Source organism: Mytilus californianus, unplaced genomic scaffold, assembly GCF_021869535.1.
Source record: "Mytilus californianus isolate M0D057914Y unplaced genomic scaffold, xbMytCali1.0.p SCAF_11, whole genome shotgun sequence".
NCBI classification, from domain to species: Eukaryota; Metazoa; Mollusca; class Bivalvia; order Mytilida; family Mytilidae; genus Mytilus; species Mytilus californianus.
In genome coordinates this window covers 72,979,074-72,998,801 of record NW_026262593.1, presented here as the reverse complement: position 1 = coordinate 72,998,801, position 19,728 = coordinate 72,979,074, and the positions used below count along the sequence as shown (strand labels likewise).

Genomic DNA, 19,728 nt, shown 5'->3' with positions numbered 1-19,728 from the left:
GCAGATTGTTACCCCGAGAAAACATTGTCAACTGAGGCGAAGCCAAGGTTGACAATGTCTTTTCGAGGGGTAACAATCCACTGAACATAATCTGACCTGAATAAGTCGGGCATATTCTGACTTTATAAAGTCTTAAAATTGTTATTACTCCTTTGTAAAAATGCATAATCTGACTTGCACAAGTCTTGACAATTCTGACTTTGTTTATGTCAGAGCTCTGACTGATTTTGCTCTAGACCTTTGATGAATTTGTCTATTATTTGTAGATCCTTTTTTTTGTTTGGTCATCATGGTCATATAGCTCTATTTATCGGTCGTCCCACTATCTGTATAACTCTGCTCAATTCTTAATGAAATTGCATATCTTGGCTTTTTGATGTCAAATACGTTGACCCGGCTTTAATAACTTTGATCCGGACATATCAGCAACATTATAATGTCATGAATGTATGAACCGACATTGATAAGTTTGACCCGAACTTATCAAGTCATCTTCTGGTTTGCTGGTGACACAAAGAAAGTAATTGTTTGCATCATGTTAAATACGAAAATACAACCCGATTAATGGATAATCTGGTTGTCTGCATATTTATATAATATTGTAAAATATCAAAATCTCGACTAGATATGAAGCCTTTTTGAACTCGTTTGCTGCGCTCACTCGACAAAAAGCTTCATGATGTGACTCGCAGCTGATATTTTACAATATTATCAATATGCAGGCAACCTGATAATTGGTACGTATATATATAGCATGTATATTTTGCTGCCATATCAGTGTTCCCGCCTGCCCTAAATAGAAGGGCGGCCCGCCCTTGGTGCCCTTACCCCCGCCCTTCTGCCCTCCAAAGTAAAAGAATGCACCCCTCTCCCCTTTTAAAAAGACAAAATTTCCAAATTTCATGCCTACCGTAGTACCGGCGTTTCTGGTAAAATTGTTACCTGATTGTGTAACACTAATTAACTGACAATGGGATTAAGTTAAATACCTAATGCTTTGGCAGTTTTATCACCTTTGTTAATGATTGTTTACTGCTAATTAGTGGATTTAAGATAATTGAACAAATACTAGATATTTAATACAGAATGAAATGTCCACATGTTATCCATTTGTAATGTTTATGTACAGCATGTACACCTGAAAAAGTTTATTTCAGTAGGCATAACATAAAAAATAGAATCCTAAACAATTTCAAAAGGCATACATAGTTTTGACTTTATTGGTAAAAATGTTTTGTTTCATAACCATGAGTATGAAATTAAAAGAAAAATCAAAGAAATTTGTACTTTGTATATAACAAGATTCACTTCCGGTTTTACTTCTTGTATTTTATAATCCTCCAGACATAGGAGCACTCAACAAATTTATTTTTAACAATGATGGATAAAAAAGTAACTGTTTATACCTTCTGCAATATATTATTGCATCAATATAATATGATCATCTACAGTCTCACCTGTTATATTTATAAAACTCCTTACTGAGGAGCACTTTGGTGTGCACTTAAAAATACTTTTTTGTAACAATTCAAATGATAATAAATAACTCTCAATAACATATATACTATATGTTTGAACAAGTAATTTAAAATGTAGATAATTTAATTACATTAAACATTCGATTTTGCATGTATAACTCCACCTTTCAAAACTACTTGTTTATTTTTATAGACTGGTATAAGTTATAAAACATTGAAATTTCTGATGATTATTTTCCTTACCAAATTGTACAAGTTTGTTTAGATTAACATCAAAATGATATGCTTTGCTTCATGGTATGATAATTTGATAAAAAAAAAATTCTTACTGGAACCAACATCAAGAACACATTAATTTCTGAATATGGTTTCACAACAACTAATGTTCTCCAGCTGCTATAATGGTATGTCTTCATCTGAAAATATTTGGTTTGAAGACAATAACTTGAATATAAGTGTATGGATTTTTATAAAATTGTACCACAAGGATCCAAAACCAATAAAAAAGAAGATTGAGATTGATTTTCGGGGTTATGGCCTTAACCGTGTAGGAAAAAGGAGCCAAAAAGAATACTTTTCTAATATTTTGTATAAATTGCTTATTTTTTTACCAATTTCAATGGGGTTTAACTCAAAGTCTTGAATTCTTTGGGTTCTTTACATATAATATGCTGAAACTAATCATGTATTTAGATTTCAGGTAAATGTCCAATTTCAAATTTTTAAGTTCTTAGACCACATTCAATCTGTGTCAGAAACATATGCTGTGTCAAATATTTAATCACAATCCAAATTCAGAGCTGTACCAAGCTTGAAAGTTGTGTCCATACTTGCCCAAACTATTCAGAGTTTGACCTCTGCGGTCATATCAAGTGGAGCATTTATTTTTAACATACATAGGACATGTAGGAGTACATGCAAATAGTTATCACAAATTGCTGAGATGAATTCATAAGGCTGTCTCCTTAATTAAATTTCACATTATTTGTTTTACATTTTACTGCAGGTATCCTTGAAGATAGCCATGATGATTTTGATCATTCAGAAAAATAAGATGTGGTATATATGATTGCCAATAGGACAACTCTCCACAAGAGACCAAATGACACATAAACTATAGGCCACCGTACAGCCTTCAATAATGAGCAAAGCCCATACTGCTGTCTCCTTATTTTCACATATTTTTTTTACATTTCACTGTAGGTATACTTGAAGATAGCCATGATGATTTTGATGATTCAGATGCGTTGTTTGAGGCCATTGGTGATGTTCTCATGCAGACCGATGATAGCAAATCAGAAGATGAAATTAGACAGATTTGTAAAGATCTACATGATATTTTAATTGGGTAATTATCATCATCCTGAACTTTTATATCTGTATACATGTAGTGCACATCAGATTTTCTGCAGGAAAATATAATGACTAATTTACTATGAATTTATTTATTTTTAGTAAATACTTTATTTCATCTTTCATGGTTTTGCCAAAGTCTGCATACATGTGTTTATAAGCAGTTAGGAAATTTTTAATTTGTTGAACACTTAGATTTGTGGTTCACATTTATTCATAAAAATTGATGCCTCACAAATAACAGTGTTCATGGTGTTCTCCCCAGGGCCCTTTAGCATCATGGTAATGTGATGCTACATGTATCTGAAATGATTTTCTTGTAGATTGTGTTATGGATGTGATGCTATAATTTCTAGAAACAAGAAGGTATTTCATAAATTCATGTTTACCAGTGTGATAAAAGAAATTTTTGAGGAGGACATACACTGCCCACAAATAATAATGAATCCACAGAATTAGGGTTTTTTTTGTGCAGTTCATCATCAAAACCATACTTTTCTTTCTTAGTAAGACTAGAAGAGACATTAAGATCAGTTAATTACTTTTGACTTTGACATAACAGGGACATTTGAAATAGTGAAATTAACAAAGACGGGGGATGAAGAGAAGAATGATAATATGCTCAGGGTTCTCACAATGGATTTTTAAAGGCGAGTCAAAGGACTCATCATTTTTGGCCATGGCCACTCCAACAGTGACGGTGGTTTGAGTGAAAAGAAGAAATTTTCTTGCTATATAATTTATAATTTCAGTTCCCATGACAAAATCAAACCAGGAAATTCAATCAAATTTAGATTCTTCTTAAATTTTGCTATAGAATGATGATGTGTATACATTTTTATACAGTCTTGATGCATTCTTGGACTTGCCAGTTTTGAAAATGACAGATTTTTATGAGTCCAGGATTCATTGACTCGCCTTAGTGAGAACCTTAATGCTATATTTACTCTCCCTTTATACATTTGTATCTTACCGCCATGACAGATTCTAATGAAACAAAAACATAACTAAATGTTTAATTATTTCATGTCGAAAACACGATTTAATTGACTAGGATTTTCAGTTTTCCTTTCAAAGGTTGGAGGTTCTCTTTGGGCATTAAGGCTCCCTCCTCCAATAAAAACTGACCACCATGATATATCCAATTATGCTGAAAGTGGCATTAAACTCCAGCAATCAATCAATAAAAAAAAACAGGAAGCACCACAGAAACATTTCTAAATGCGTCTTCACAAGTGTCAGACTACTCAGCGATGGTTAAGAAGAAACACGGCAAACATATACTTTATTAAATTTTGTATTTAATTATTTCAGGTCAAAAACTGGAACAACGAACAACATAACCAATGGCACACGTCGAATGCTGAATGCTCCATTACAGATGTCCGAGATGGTCAAGAAGGAACATGATGAACGTTCAGTTACCAGTAGTAATATATGGCTGACTAAAAAGGATCTTGGTTCGGTAAGTCATGTAAAAAAAACAGAAAATTTATCTGGGTATGGAAATGGAATCAGGGGTGTTTTTCTGTATTCTTTAATTTTTTATACCATTTTTTCTGGATTCTTTTATTTTTTGGCCCATTTTCTATTCTTTGTAAATTAGCATCCTATTCCCTAATCATTAATTTTTTGGGTCCTTTTTTATACGACCGCAAAAAAAATTTTGTGGTCGTATATTGGTATGACGTTGGCGTCGTCGTCGTCGTCGTCCGAAGACACATTGGTTTTCGCACTCTAACTTTAGTTTAAGTGAATGGATCTCTATGAAATTTATCCACAAGGTTCAATACCACAAAAGGAAAGTTGGGATTGATTTTGGGGGTTATGGTACCAACAGTAAAGGATTTAGGGGCCAAAAAGGGGCCAAAAATAATCATTTTTGTAACTTCCAGACATAACTTGTGTGTTAGTGTATGGATCTCTCTGACATTGTACCACAAGGTTCCATATCACAAAAGGAATGCTGGGATTGATTTTGGGGGTAATTGCCTCAAAATTTTAGGAATTAGGGGCCAAAAAAGGGGCAAAAAACAAGCATTTTTCTAGTTTCATGACAATAACTTGTGTGTAAGTGTATGGATCTTTCTGAAATTGTACTACAAGGTTCCATATCACAAAGGGAAAGCTGGAATTGAGGTTGGGGGTAATTGCCGAAACGTTTAGGAATTGGGGGCCAAAAAGGGGCCAAAAAACACATTTTTCTAGTTTCCAGACAATAACTTGTGTTCAAGTGTATGGATCTCTCTGAAATTGTACTGCAAGGTACCATACCACAAAGGGAAGGCTGGGATTGATGATGGGGGTAATTGCCTCAATATTTTAGGAATTAGGGGCCAAAAAGGGGAAAAAAACAAGCATTTTTCTAGTTTCAGGACAATAACTTGTGTGTAAGTGTATGGATCTTTCTGAAATTGTACTACAAGATTCCATATCACAAAGGGAAAGCTGGGTTTGAATTTGGGGGTAATTGCCCTAAACGTTTAGGAATTTGGGGCAAAAAAGGGGCCAAAAAACACATTTTTCTAGTTTCCAGACAATAACTTGTGTTCAAGTGTATGGATCTCTCTGAAATTGTACTGCAAGGTACCATACCACAAAGGGAAGGCTGGGATTGAGTTTGGGGGTGATGAATCATAAGGGGGTTCAAAAAATTTGGGGGGATGGATTTTTTTTTTTTTTTTCCTTTTTTTTCTTTTTTTCCTTTTTTTTTCTTTTAAAATTTTCCATTTTAAGTTGGTTATTTCTGATTTATATTAAAAGCAAATAATAATGATATGGTAGGAGATACACACCAAACAGGATGTATAAATTATTATATAATAAGTATTGTGCAATAGCAAGAAATTTTCAATTGCACAGTATTGCACAATAACAAGAAATCTTCAATTGCACAGTATTGCGCAATAGCAAGAAATCTTCAATTGCACAGTATTGCACAATAGCAAGAAATATCCAATAGCACAATATTGCGCAATAGCAAGAAATTGTCAATTGTACAGTATTGCGCAATAGTAAGAAATATTTAATTGCACAGTATTGTGCAAAAGAAGATACTTCGTATAAATTGCTTATTTCTTGACCAATTTCAATGCGGTTTTATTCTTGAATTCTTGGGTTTCTTTAATATGCTGAATCTAACCGTGTATTTAGTTTTTGGATTTTGGGCCCCGTTTTTAAATTGGTCCACATTGAGGTCCAAAGGGTCCAAAATTAAACTTTGTTTGATTTCATCAAAAATTGAATTATTGGGGTTCTTTGATATGCCGAATCTAACCGTGTATTTAGATTCTTAATTTTTGGTTCCGTTTTCAAATTGGTCTACATTAAGGTCCAAAGGGTCCAAAATTAAACTTAGTTTGATTTTAACAAAAATTGAATTCTTAGGGTTCTTTGATATGCTGAATCTAAACATGTATTTAGATTTTTGATTATGGGCCCAGTTTTCAAGTTGGTCCAAATCGGGGTCCAAAATTAAACTTTGTTTGATTTCAACAAAAATTGAATATATGGGGTTCTTTGATATGCTGAATCTAACCATGTATTTAGATTTTTGATTTTTGGGCCCCGTTATCAACTTTGTCCACATTGAGGTCAAAAGGGTCCAAAATGAAACTTTGTTTGATTTCATCAAAAATTGAATTCTTGGGGTTCTCTGATATGCTGAATCTAACCATGTATTTAGATTTTGGATATTGGACCATAATAGGTGAATGTCCAATTTAAAATTTTTAAGTTCTTAGACCACATTCATTCTGTGTCAGAAACCTATGCTGTGTCAAATATTTAATCACAATCCAAATGCAAAGCTGTATCAAGCTTGAATGTTGTGTCCATACTTGCCCCAACTGTTCAGGGTTCGACCTCTGCGGTCGTATCAAGCTGCGCCCTGCGGAGCATTTTATTGTTTATTCTTTATTTTATCATGTTTATTGGTCTAATATTCTCTATTCTGTAAACCCCATATAGACCCTCCTTTATGTATTGCTATAGGAAACGACTTAGTTCAGAAAGTCTTAGGGTTTGACACTAACTAAATGTATGTACTAGCCTGCAGGGCTAGTGAAATTATTATTCTACTAGTCCTCTTTTCAAATGACTAGCCCTCTAAGTGCCGAAGGCATTGGATGGTCATGCCAACGGCACAACCCTATCTAGGAGGGTGTGGGGGCATGCTCCCCCAGAAAATTTGATACAAATGAAGCAAAATCCTGTGTTCTGGAGCATTTCCAGAGGGTTTTGAACATGTTTTGTTTCATGAAATTGCACTGGTTTGCTAATAAAAAATACCAAAAAAAAAAAAAAAAAAAAATTTCATATTTTAATCATCTATATTAAGAATGTGTTCGACTTACTTTGAAGACCCCTTTAGATCATTACTGCATCATCATCCTCATTTTACTTATCATTATTACTAGTGTCTTTAATGAAGATGGGAAGTAAGGGATTTACAAATACACCAACAAAAGAGGAAAGGTTTGCCCTTACTGTTTTTTGTCATAATTCTTCATGGACTCCTTCTTTTCCCTTGTTGTTTGTCAGTTTTTTTTTTTTTGCAGGACGAAATTTTATTCCTAAAAATCTGTATATTTTTACCAGAGACCTATAATTTAGTATATATTATATGTCAGTGATATTGTTTGCCTCAAACTACATCCGAAATACAGCTTTTTCCCCAAAAGAAAATTCCCAATTAGGGCAAAGTCAAAATAAATGGTTCCTTGCATATAAAGCAATATTTATCAATCATGCTGATCATTTGATTGAATAAATTAATTTCAAATGATGTGGCCTGATGTGTAGAATATTCCTGCAAAACATCTTTGGAAAATCTCAAGTATTAAAAAAATGACGTTAAAAAAAGATGCCAAAATTGTCAGGAGTGCAACACTTTTTTGTGACATTTTGAAAAAATACTTTTTTATTAAGACACAGCAAATTGTTGTAAGGAGGAATGTGCCTTAAATTCTTATTTATATTGCAACTATTATATCTTAGTGATGATTTCAGCTCAGAATGAAGCTTTTCCATTGAACCGTTTTGATACAGATGTGTTTTGAAAAAAAGTTGTGCCATGTCAGGAGTGCAACACAATAATTAGTATTACTGAGGAATAGAATGATTTTTGCTTAAATGACTCACACCTAAACATAAACAAAAGTCAATCCTGTAAAACAAATATGTCCTTTCCAGAATAAATAGTTCATTTACCTGATTATTGATATAAATAATGTGTGATAGTCAAGTATATAAGGCCTCCCTGTAACTGTCAGGAGTGCAACTTTGAAGTTTAAAGACTCACACTGAAAAAATACAAAAGCCATTATATGGTTCTGTTTTATTTTTCAAAAGATACTATACTAGATACAAGATTGCACCCAAAGAGTAGCCTGATAGACAAGGAATTTTTCTTTTAGAACCATTTGTTTGATGTCAGGAGTGCAACAGTTTTAAAATGACATTTTCTTGGACTTACATTTTAAGATAATCTCAGCTCCTAGTGACTTATTTGCATCTAAACATGTTTTCTAACTATTTAGGTTACATGTATGAGTTATAATAAATTCTTAAAGGTAAATTTCAAAGCAGGACTTTGATCCAAGAATTATTGTTTGTCACAAGCAAAAATATTTGAATGTTAAATTTTCATATTATTTTCAAATTATGGAAGCTAATTGTCTTAAACTTTGTCTTTTGATTAGAAAATAACCATATTTCAATTTAAAAGTTTTATAATGGTTTCATGTAATACTAATTAAATTATTATAATTGTTATAACAAACAATTAATTTTGTTGCACTCCTGACATGAATTATCCATAACAAGCCGTTTTGCACATTTTGAGTTCAACTTTAAGACCCAACCTTTGAATAAATGAAAGATGGGGAAGATGGTTGTGAAACTAAACTTTAGAATAAAATCAGACAGGCTAAGTGCATACAAACACACCATCATAGTCAACAACAACTTCAACTTTGAGGAGTAGAAAATTGAGAAAAACACTGAAATAAGATCCAAATCTGAAGGACAAACTAGACAAATATAAACAAAGAAAGAACAAAGAAACAAAACAATGTAAAACTAAATTCAAAAGACTTAGACCAGAATTAAAACACATATGAGAAAATGAAAACAAAACAGAGAAAGTGGCAACAGAAGAGAAGAAAAAAATTGACACAAGCTAAAAAAAGTTGCAAACCAGCAGAAAATTGTCCAGTCAAGTAGCAAAAGTACAGATGCATATACAATACCTAGAGAAATCAGAAAGTAAAGTCAAAGAATAAGACATTATCTTCCTGACCATCCCAAATCTTGGGCTTAAACAATTGAGCACATCATATCCACAGCTACACCAAGGTGGTTGTCAGAGTAAATGAGAACTGGTATCAGCTGTGTGCAAGAAATTGATGAGTCTTGAACATGTTGAAGTATAAACAAAGTTGAGGAACCCCTAAAAGATTGAAAACTGTTGAAAAGAAAATGGCATTTTCAAAGAGTCCCTTAGTTCTAACTTTTTCAGGTAGCCTCTATTCTTTTTGAAAATGCCAGTTTCTTTTCAACAGTTTCCAGATCTATTAAGGGTCTCTCAATTTTGTTTCCACTTTGGCACCCATCAATTTCTAGCACACTTCCATCAGTACTGATTAGTTATTACAACTGCCTTGGTGTAGCTGTGGATATGATGTATTCAATTGTTTTAGGGCAAGGTTTGGGTTGGTCAGGAAGAATTTTCCCTATACTGTGTCTTCTCTTTCTGATTTCTCTAGATAGTGTATCTGCACCTGTACTTTTGCTTCTCGACTGGACATTTTTCTGTGGGTTTGCAACTTTTTTGGCTTGTGTCAATTTTCTTCTTCTTTTCTGTTGCCAATCTCTTTGTTTTGTTTTTTTCATTTTCTCCATCTGTGTTTTTGCATTCAATTCAGTCTTTGTAATTAAGTTTTACATTGTTTTGTTTTCTTTGTTCTTTCTTTGCTTATATTTGTCTAGTGTGTCCTTTAGCTGGATCTTCTTTCAGATTTTTTCTCAATTTTCTGCTCGTCAAAGTTATAGTCAATGTTATCTTTGATGGTGTGTTTTGATCCTTTAGTCTGTCTGATTTTCTTCTCAAGTTAGTTCAGTTTGATCAACTATCTTTCCCATCTTTCATTCATTCAAAGGTTGGATCTGCAAGATGAACTCCAAATGTGTGAGACCTTAATGAAATTAAAATATTGAATCTGTGCAAAACTGCTTGTTATGGTAAATTCATGTCAGGAGTTCAACAAAATTAATTGTTTGTTATTACAGTTATAATAATTTAATTAGTATTACATGAAACCATTATAAAACTTTTAATTGAAATATGGTTATTTCCTCAAAAAAACGACACAGTTTATGACAATTAGCTTCCTAAATTCTAAAATTATATAAAAAATCATCATTCAGATATAATTGCTTGTGACAAACAATAATTTTTGGATCGAAGTCCTGCTTTGAAATTCACCTCTAAGAATATATCATACATGTAGCCTAAATAGTAAGAACACATATTTGAAGGCAAATAAGTCATAAGGAGCTGAGATTATCTTAAAATGTAAGTCCAAGAAATTAACATTTTAAAACTGTTGTACTCCTGACATCAAAGAAATGGTTCTAAAAATTTCTTGTCTATCAGGCTTATAATTCTCTTTGGGTGCAATCTTGTATCTAGTATAGTATCTTTTAAAAAATAAAACGGAACAAAATATTGGCTTTTGTATTTATTAAGTGTGAGTTTTTTAACTTCAAAGTTGCACTCCTGACACTTATAGGGAGGCCTTATTTACTTGACTATCACACATTTATATCAATAATCAGATTAATAAAGTATTTATTCTGGAAAGGACATATCTTTTTTACAGGGTTTTGTTTATGTTTAGGTGTGATTCATATATTCAAAAATCATTCTATTCCACAGCTGTACTAATTATTGTGTTGCACTCCTGACAGGGCAATACTTTTTTTCAAAACACATCTGTATCAAAACGGTTTAATGGACAAACTTCATTTGTAGCTAAAATCATCACTAAGACATAATAGTTGTAATATAAATAAGAATCTATGGCACATATCATCATATTACAAGTTGCTGTGTCTTTATAAAAAAAGAATTTTTTCAAAATGTCACAAAAAAGTCTTGCACTCCTGACAATTTTTGCATCTTTTTTTATCGTCATTTTTTTAATACTTGAGATTTTCCAAAGAAATTTTGCAGGATTATTCTACACATCAAGCCACAAAATTCAGCCTATTTTAACATTGCAAAGACTGCCATTTAAAAAAAATAGTAGCGAAATGTGATGAGACGTGAACTTATGTATACAATAAGTGATATGTACAATATAGTTCAAAAATATTGTTTAAATGAAATTAAAATGTTAAATCTGAAAGGTATATACACTTAATCTAGAAATCATGGGCTTTTTTGATGATGTATAACTATTTTGATTTGATATATATTGAATGTCAGGAGTGCAACAAAATAGGAGGAATAAAGTTCCTTATATAGGTAATAATTTTAAAAAATAATAATAGTTCAGAAAAACTTTGAAAAATGCAGATCTCTTTTTAAGTTGTTAAACAACAATTCTACTGAATATTTAATAGAATTTAGTTCATAGTTTGGTAACTTAACCTCATTTTTATAATACTGTGTCCGAAAAATCAATTTAAATATGATCTAAAGTGCATAAGATGCATAAGTTACAATAGAAATAACATTTAAATGACAGATTTAGGTCTTTATAAACCAGCAATGATTACAAGTTTTAAAAAATCATGAGTATTTTGTTCTAGTTTCTGCATTTTCTTTTTGGTGTATAATATGTCAGGAGTGCAACAAAAGCAGGGGAAATTGGATGTTTTTTCTTTTTGATATATCTTCTTTATTAAAAGATTTATCTATCAAATTTTTTTCCTCAGTGAATTTGAAAAAGGGTTAATTTTAATATGGAGAAGTTTTTTTATCAACTAATTGATGAATTATTTTTTAATCAAAACTTTTTCAATCAACTTTAAATGAATTGATACAAAAAATAGCCAAAAACATAAAAAAAAAATGATAATCAAAGAGGAGATTAATAATCTTTGCATCAAAAGTAATGTTTGGATCTGTGCAATCAATAGGGGTGAAAAAAATATAAATATTTGATAGTGTTTGTCTGAAATAATATTCCAAAAAGGTATACTTGATTTAAATTTGTTTTATTGGTTTATGTCATTTAAGTTTCAGAACTTTTTTTATTTCTTTATACTTTTTTATATCCTTTTGGATTTATTAACTTAAATGTATATGTATCAAGATACAACAAAAGAAAATGCACTAAAACAATGTTGAAATTTGGTAAAAAAAAATAAATTTGGACCATTTATTTTGACTTTGCCCATTACTTAAAAAAATAGCTTAAAATTCCTCCCAATAAGTTGTACAATTTTCCCAAACAGTGATGGCATCAGTAGTAATGTATGTAAATTTCGTATTCATGTTATTATTTTGATATTCTGAAAGCACTTTTGAGATCCAGGTTTCTGATCAGAATCATCACAGCGTTTGTAACACATGTGGTTTTCAATGTATTAAGTATCATCATTGTTTCAGTTTCTTTCCCCTCCCCAAAAAGTACCTTTCATGTTAAAAATGTCTGACAATCAAAATATACATGAATAAACTGTACAATAAAGACAGCAAAGGTCAGCAAAAAATGTGGGATTTGTTGACAATTAAAATTTTGTAAAATTCCTAGTTATAAACAAAATTTTGACTAGCCCATCGGACTACTGTGATGAAAACTTTACTAGCCCTCCCTAATTATACGCCCGTTTATTATACGCCCGTTTACGGGACGTATTATGGTATACCGTTGTCCGTCTGTCCGTCCGTCCGTCGTCAACATGTCGGACATTAATTCAAAAATGCTTTTACCAATATGCATGAAACTTTGGTGAATTGTTTATATCTATTGACATGAGCTCCCTTTCGTTTTTTATAAATTTCGGATTTACCGTTTCTGAGTTACAGGGTTTTATTCATTAAAAAAGGGGTGATTTTCCAGTTTTCGGACAATAACTCAAAAAATATTTCACCAATTTGCATGAAACTTTTGTGAATTGTTCATATCTATTGACGTGAGCTCCCTTTCGTTTTTTATTAATTTAGGATTTACCGTTTCCGAGTTTTGGGGTTTAATTCATTAAAAAAGGGGGGGTTTTCCAGTTTTCAGACAATAACTCAAAAACAATTTCACCAATTTGCAAGAAACTTTGGTGAATTGTTTATTTCTATCGACATGAGCTCCCTTTTGATTTTTTTGAATTTCAGATTTATACGTTTCCAATTTATGGGGTTTTATTCATTACAAAAAGGAGGATTTTCCAGTTATCGGACAATAACTCAAAAATGCTTTCAGCATTTTTTATGAAACTTTGGTAAATTGTTTATATCTATTTTTGTAAGCTCCTTTTTAATTTTTATAAATTTTTGCTTTTACGTTTCCAAGTTATAAGATTTTATTTGTTTATAGTCTGACAACAGATTTACTAAGTATTGCGCAACAGCACAGTGTATTGCACATCAGCAAGAAATCTTTCATATAACCAATTTCAAGTTCTTTGACTACATTTATTCAGAAACCTATAATATATCAAATATTTAATTACAATCCAAATTCAGACCTGTATCAAGCTTGAATATTGTGTCCATTTTTGCCCCAACTGTTCAGGGTTGGACCTCTGCGGGCGTATCCAGCTACGCTCAGCGAAGCAGTTTATTTTTACTAGGCTTGGGCTAGCGGAATAGCCTGACTACCACACAAAATGTGTAAAGCTCAAAACACGTTTACTTTTAAACAAAGTATCAAGAAGTACTTAACACAGTCCTGATAAGATTCTGTTTTCTACAATGTATTTGTATATTTTTTATTTTTATTTGATTTTATTTTTGATTTTTTACTACATGTCTTGAACAGCTTTATACCTTATCATGTTAATAATAATACATTGAACTACTTGACTGTAAATTAACTATGTGTATATATCTGTTTATAAATGTATTGTAATTTGTATGTGAGGGCCTCAGGGAAGATTAGTTTATTGTAACTAACTGTGTTTACCCTCTTTAAATAAAGAATTTATTATTATTATTATTATTATTATTATTATGATTATTATATTATTATGGGATTCATTATAATTATTGTCCTAATCATTTTGGGTACTTATTTTCCTCAATTTTCTGGGTATTGGTGATTCACAAAGGAGATGGTGCTTTTGAGCACATACAAGTACCACCAAAATGTTTACGCAAAAGGTGTTGTTCGTATGAACATGATAAACAACCATTTTGGTAAATAATGTATTTGGTACTTCCATAATGTCTATATTTGTGGGTCCAAAAACTACACAAAAATTACCTAAATCTATGTATTTTCCAGGAAAAAACATGTAGATGAGCCCTTTTTTCGTGACTACAAGACTCCATGTATTGTGACCTCATGGTGAAAAAACCTTATCATTTTAAATTTTGCATTAACTGAACTTTAAAACAGACATAAATTTGAATATGAAAAAATAGGGTAGGTAGGTAGGCAATATCATTTTATTTTACAAACATTTTTTAGCTGGTTACTACTAGGGAATCTGTCTGACTTTAACAGTGCTTGTTCAAAAATGGCATAAAAAATGTTAGGGTAGGCACTAAAAACTAGGGTAGGTGGGGTTAGCGGAAACACACGTATTATTTTTTTGGCCTAAGGCCTTTATCACACCCTGTCATTTACATGATCAACAAGATATAAATTGTCTATGGACTTCGATGCAAAAATTTGTCAAACCTTTAAACCAAGTACATGCAGTCAGGGGTACCACTTGTACAAGTAATCTTTATTTACTTGAAGAAGTAAAAAAAAAATATATACTTATATAAGTTAATTATAATGTTTGAATAATCTCCCCTTAATTTTCTCAAAAATTCACTTGTATAAGTAAATTTTTTTTAGAATCCCACAAAAATTCTCAAGTTTTGAGATGTAAAAACATGCCTTTAATGATTTTTGTCGAGCCTTCGACTTTTGTCGAAAAAGCGAGACATAGCGATCCTACATTCCGTCGTCGTCGTCGTCGACGGCGTCCACAAATATTCACTCTGTGGTTAAAGTTTTTGAAATTTTAATAACTTTCTTAAACTAACCTGGATTTCTACCAAACTTGGACAGAAGCTTGTTTATGATCATAAGATAATATTCAAAAGTAAATTTTGTAAAAAAAAAATTCCATTTTTTCCGTATTTTACTTATAAATGGACTTAGTTTTTCTGCCAAGAAACATTACATTCACTCTGTGGTTAAAGTTTTTGAAATTTTAATAACTTTCTTAAACTATCCTGGATTTCTACCAAACTTGGAAAGAAGCTTGTTTATGATCATAAGATAGTATCCAGAAGTAAATTTTGTAAAAAAAAAAATCCATTTTTTCCCATATTTTACTTATAATTGGACTTAGTTTTTCTGCCAGTTAACATTACATTCACTCTGTGGTTAAAGTTTTTAGAATTTTAACAACTTTCTTAAACTATCCTGGATTTGTACCAAACTTGGACAGAAGCTTGTTTATGATTAAAAGCTAGTATCTAGAAGAAAATTTTGTTAAAATTTTGTTCGATTTTTTCCGTATTTTTCTTATAAATGGACTTTGTTTTTCTTCCAGTTAACATTACATACAGTCTGCAGTTTAAGTTTTTAAAACATTTATTAGATTCATAAACTATCCTGGATTTTTACCAAACTTGGACAGAAGCTACTTACAATCAAAAGATAGTATAGAGAGGAATATTTTTATTAATTTTTTTCCTCATTTTTGTTGAGCCTGCGATTAACAGCAAAAGTAGGCGAGACACTGGGTTCCGCGGAACCCTTACGAATTTTTCCCAGGTTAGCTAATAATTTTTGATTGGAGTTCAATGTTTCATCTTATTAATTCAACAAAGAAACTGATTGCACAAAGATCTTTTAAGTATTTGCGCAAGGCCTTCAAAAATAGCTCCTTGGGGGCTTGTAAATGAGCAGTGTTCCGAAGATATCAGACAAATGAGATTTTCATTGTCCATGAAATTACACTTAAATGAAAGTTAAGACATCTGCAAAGGACAGACAATTTAAAATTCTATTAGAGCAAAGAAGTCCTAAGAATTCAAGAAAAGAAGATAGGATGACTTTTTCACTTATATAAGGTGATATAAGGTCTAAGGGACATAACTAAGCCATTTTTTTTTCACCTATACAAGTAAATAAATTACACTTGTTTAAGTATCCTACAAATTTACTTATATAAGTATATTAATATTACTTCTTCAAGTAAATAAAAATTACTTGTACAAGTAGTACCCCTGACTTACATGTATCCAAGAAAATACAATTTTTCCTCAAACCACGAAAATTTGAACCCTCCATATTAGAATTATATTAAAAAACTGGAAAATCACTTTATCTACATTTAAAATACATGAATATGATTTTTACAAACATGCAAATTACAAAGGATATAAACATATGATACAATGTCATGAATGTAGATCAATTTTATAAAAAAATAAGTATATGTGGTACAAATTGCCAATGAGACAACTCTCAACCAGAGACTGTATGACGAAGAACATGAAGAAGTTAACAACTTTAGGTCACTGTTCGGCCTTTAACAATGAGCAAAACCCACTGCATAACAAGCTATAAAAGGCCTCGAAATAACAAATGTAAAACAATTTAAACATGTCAAAGGAGAAAAGTAAGTGTCTGATTTATGTACAAAACAAAAATTATTTATTTATATTGTATATAGAATATATATCTTTTTTGTTATCCAGGCTGTGGATCAAAAGAAATTAGAGAAAGCTGAACAACAAATACAAAAGAAGATAACACGGAAGACAGAAACCAAAACTACTAAAAAACCAGCTGAGAAAGAGTAAGTTCATTAAAATAAAGGGGGAGACGGTAAACATTAAGAAATACTGTAAAGGTGAGGCGAAAAATGGAACAGTATAAGGCAGGGCTTCCAAAATTTTGTTGAGCCAGCCGGACATTTCATATCTTATCCCGATTTTAAATCCCTTTTAGACTTAGTAAATTAGGCAACTATGATAATCAGTTGGCCATCATATATGAAATAACCAATGATTGACATTAAAACGATGTTAAACTTTACTTTGATATAAATTCGATGTTCTGACGTAAAGTTTTAAATTGAAAGTGCAGCATTCGAAGTGTGCAACATCAGCGTACTAATTCCGCTTTAGACTCTTTATTTGTGCAAAATAACGCTGTCAAAAGCTTTACTTTTGTTTTTAAAATCACATTTTCCTAATGCCGGATGTTGACTTGACAATGGTAAATCACGGATCAGAGACGGATACGTAATATCCGTGTAAGTTTACGATTGACTTAAGTAGCCTTTTCAAGTTATTTCTTCAAGAAAATACTCGAAATGAACGTTAGATAAAGGAATCAATGATAATTTTAGCATTATTGAAGAATTAGGATGCATAATTAAATTTCCCACCAGCGGACAATAGACACAGGCGCACACGTGTACTAGTTCAAACAATGTGGTTCTGACGATTATTCGTTTAAAACCTTTTCAAATTTTTCATCAAATCATATTTATTAACGTATTTCTTATAATTTCAATCTTTTAGACTAAATTAATTAGATGTAACCCGCTGAAATGTAAGAAAATAACTCTGAATACCCTTTAGCGTACCCCAGTATTTAACACGATGTACAGTGTTTTTAAATATAATAATTAATATCATACATATTCGAATTCATTTATAAATATTCTTATTTGAAGAATTATTTTAAAATCTAAGGAAATTTTTTTAAAACTGAATGGTCATTTACAATAATATCTACAAAGCGTAATTAAATAGGATGTTGTTCCATACACGCTTACATGTTTGACCTCGTTTACCTGATCACCTTTATGTTCATTGTTATGCATCATCAATTCTATTGATTAAGACAAGCTAAGGTCTCTCATCAAAGATAATGACCTGTAATCAGTGAATGATTTTTGGCTTCAATATTACTTATTGAAGGGATAATTGTTTGACAGCTTGTTGTTTTTTAACATGTTTAAATAAAAGAACAAATTTGTTTTTCTACTTTTTATTGATGTACTAAGCCGTGCATTTGTGTACCCAGAGGATTAGACTAACTGAGACACTTCAAAGTATGAAATATGCTGCATCTGTTTAATTAAACCCAAATATGACCGAAATATCTTTGTGAAATAGATTGCCACAATTATAAACTATAATGCCCAAACGGACATTTTTACCGATCGATAGTTGGTAAAAAAAGTGAAATGACCGTTTTAATGAAAATGCCTTGAATAACAAAAAGTGGCAAACCTATGATATTTGACCGTTTGAGGCTGAGAGCAGCCGGACTTTTTATATAAATTTCGGTCAAGTCCGGAATATATGACCGTTTTGGAAGCCATGGTATAAGGTTCACATAATAAAAACTCACATTCATAATTTCATTAGTGTTTTTCTTTTATAAAATTTCTTAATCGGTTAATAAGATTTTCGCATTTTTGCCAGTTGCCAAGGATTTCCAATAATAAATCCACTCATTAATTTCCAAATTTACAGTATTTCATTTGATTTCCCTCTCATATACATTAATTTATCACTTTGGTGGCCTTGTAGTGTGCTAGCCTTAACTGCCTTGAGCAAGGGTTCAATCCATAGTCAAGCCAAACAAAACCGAAGACTTAGTAATTCGTATTTGCTGCTTTTCTGTTTAAAGCATGTTAAGCATATTTAGGAATTGGAGCAAATATTGATTGGCTTAGAGTCTTTAGAATGAGTCTGGTTATTTGACTTAGTCTTTCTGCTCAGTATGTCAGTCTAGTATACAGCACATTTTATATTCATAAGAAATAAATACATGTACATGTTCTTATGAGCGAAGGGGCCATCGTGGCCGAGTGGTCTAAGTAGTCTAACTACTGCATTACTAGCTTGTCAACACTGATGTTGTTAGTTTCGAATCCCTCACGGAGCAGGTGCACTCGACTCCAATCTTAATTGACTAGGATTGTCAGTTTGCCAGCAAAGGTCAGTGGTTCTCTTTGGGCACTCCTGCTCCTCCTCCATTAAAAACTGACTGCCACAAAATAGCACAATAGTGTTGAAAGTGTCGTTAAATACCAATCAATCAATCTAAAGATTCATCTCATTTTCAACTGAACGTTAAACAGCAATCCATCATCATTATCCTGTATACTTTTACTTCATATCTTTTCTTTTTCAAATTATTGACTATGATTATTAGATACATATGCAAACTATTCCCTTGCTATTTTTCAGAGAGGAAATGGCCAGTGCAAGTCAGCAGTTCAACAGAAAAGATACCAAATTTGATGCCTCTGGACAAAACAGATCTTTGGATATTAAAATTGACGATTTCGATATATCATTTGGTGAAAAGTGAGTACAACCTAAATTTTATTATACCCCCCACCCATGTCATCAGTTAAAAGATTTCAGTGACGTGTTAATAAGGGGTCAGTGACATGTATATGTTAGAAAGATTTCAGTGACCATGGTGACGTGTTAAAAAGATTTCAGTGACATGTATTAAACAGATTTCAGTGACATATATGTTTAAAAAATATTTCAGTGACGTGTTAAAAAGAATTATATGAATAAATAATCAAATTAAACTTTTTTTTGCAGACAACTTATAAAAGGAGCATCTATACAATTGTTGTCTGGTAGGAGGTATGGATTTGTAGGCAGGAATGGATTGGGTAAAACAACTCTTCTCAAACTACTGTCCAGGTAATAGTTTGTTAAAAAAAGGGCAGATACTGCTCT

The 19,728-nt window shown here is 31.7% G+C and overlaps 1 protein-coding gene across 1 annotated transcript in view; it reads left to right on the top strand.

Annotated features, from left to right (window-relative positions):
* The window catches only part of LOC127720669 (ATP-binding cassette sub-family F member 3-like), a 48,558-nt gene that overhangs the window by 2,650 nt on the left and 26,180 nt on the right, over positions 1-19,728 (top strand). Inside the window, exons 2-6 of the mRNA XM_052227385.1 lie at positions 2,682-2,826; positions 4,146-4,296; positions 16,705-16,805; positions 19,219-19,338; positions 19,588-19,692. Of these exons, the coding sequence (XP_052083345.1) occupies positions 2,682-2,826; positions 4,146-4,296; positions 16,705-16,805; positions 19,219-19,338; positions 19,588-19,692 (622 nt within the window). The remainder of the gene's footprint in view (positions 1-2,681; positions 2,827-4,145; positions 4,297-16,704; positions 16,806-19,218; positions 19,339-19,587; positions 19,693-19,728) is intronic.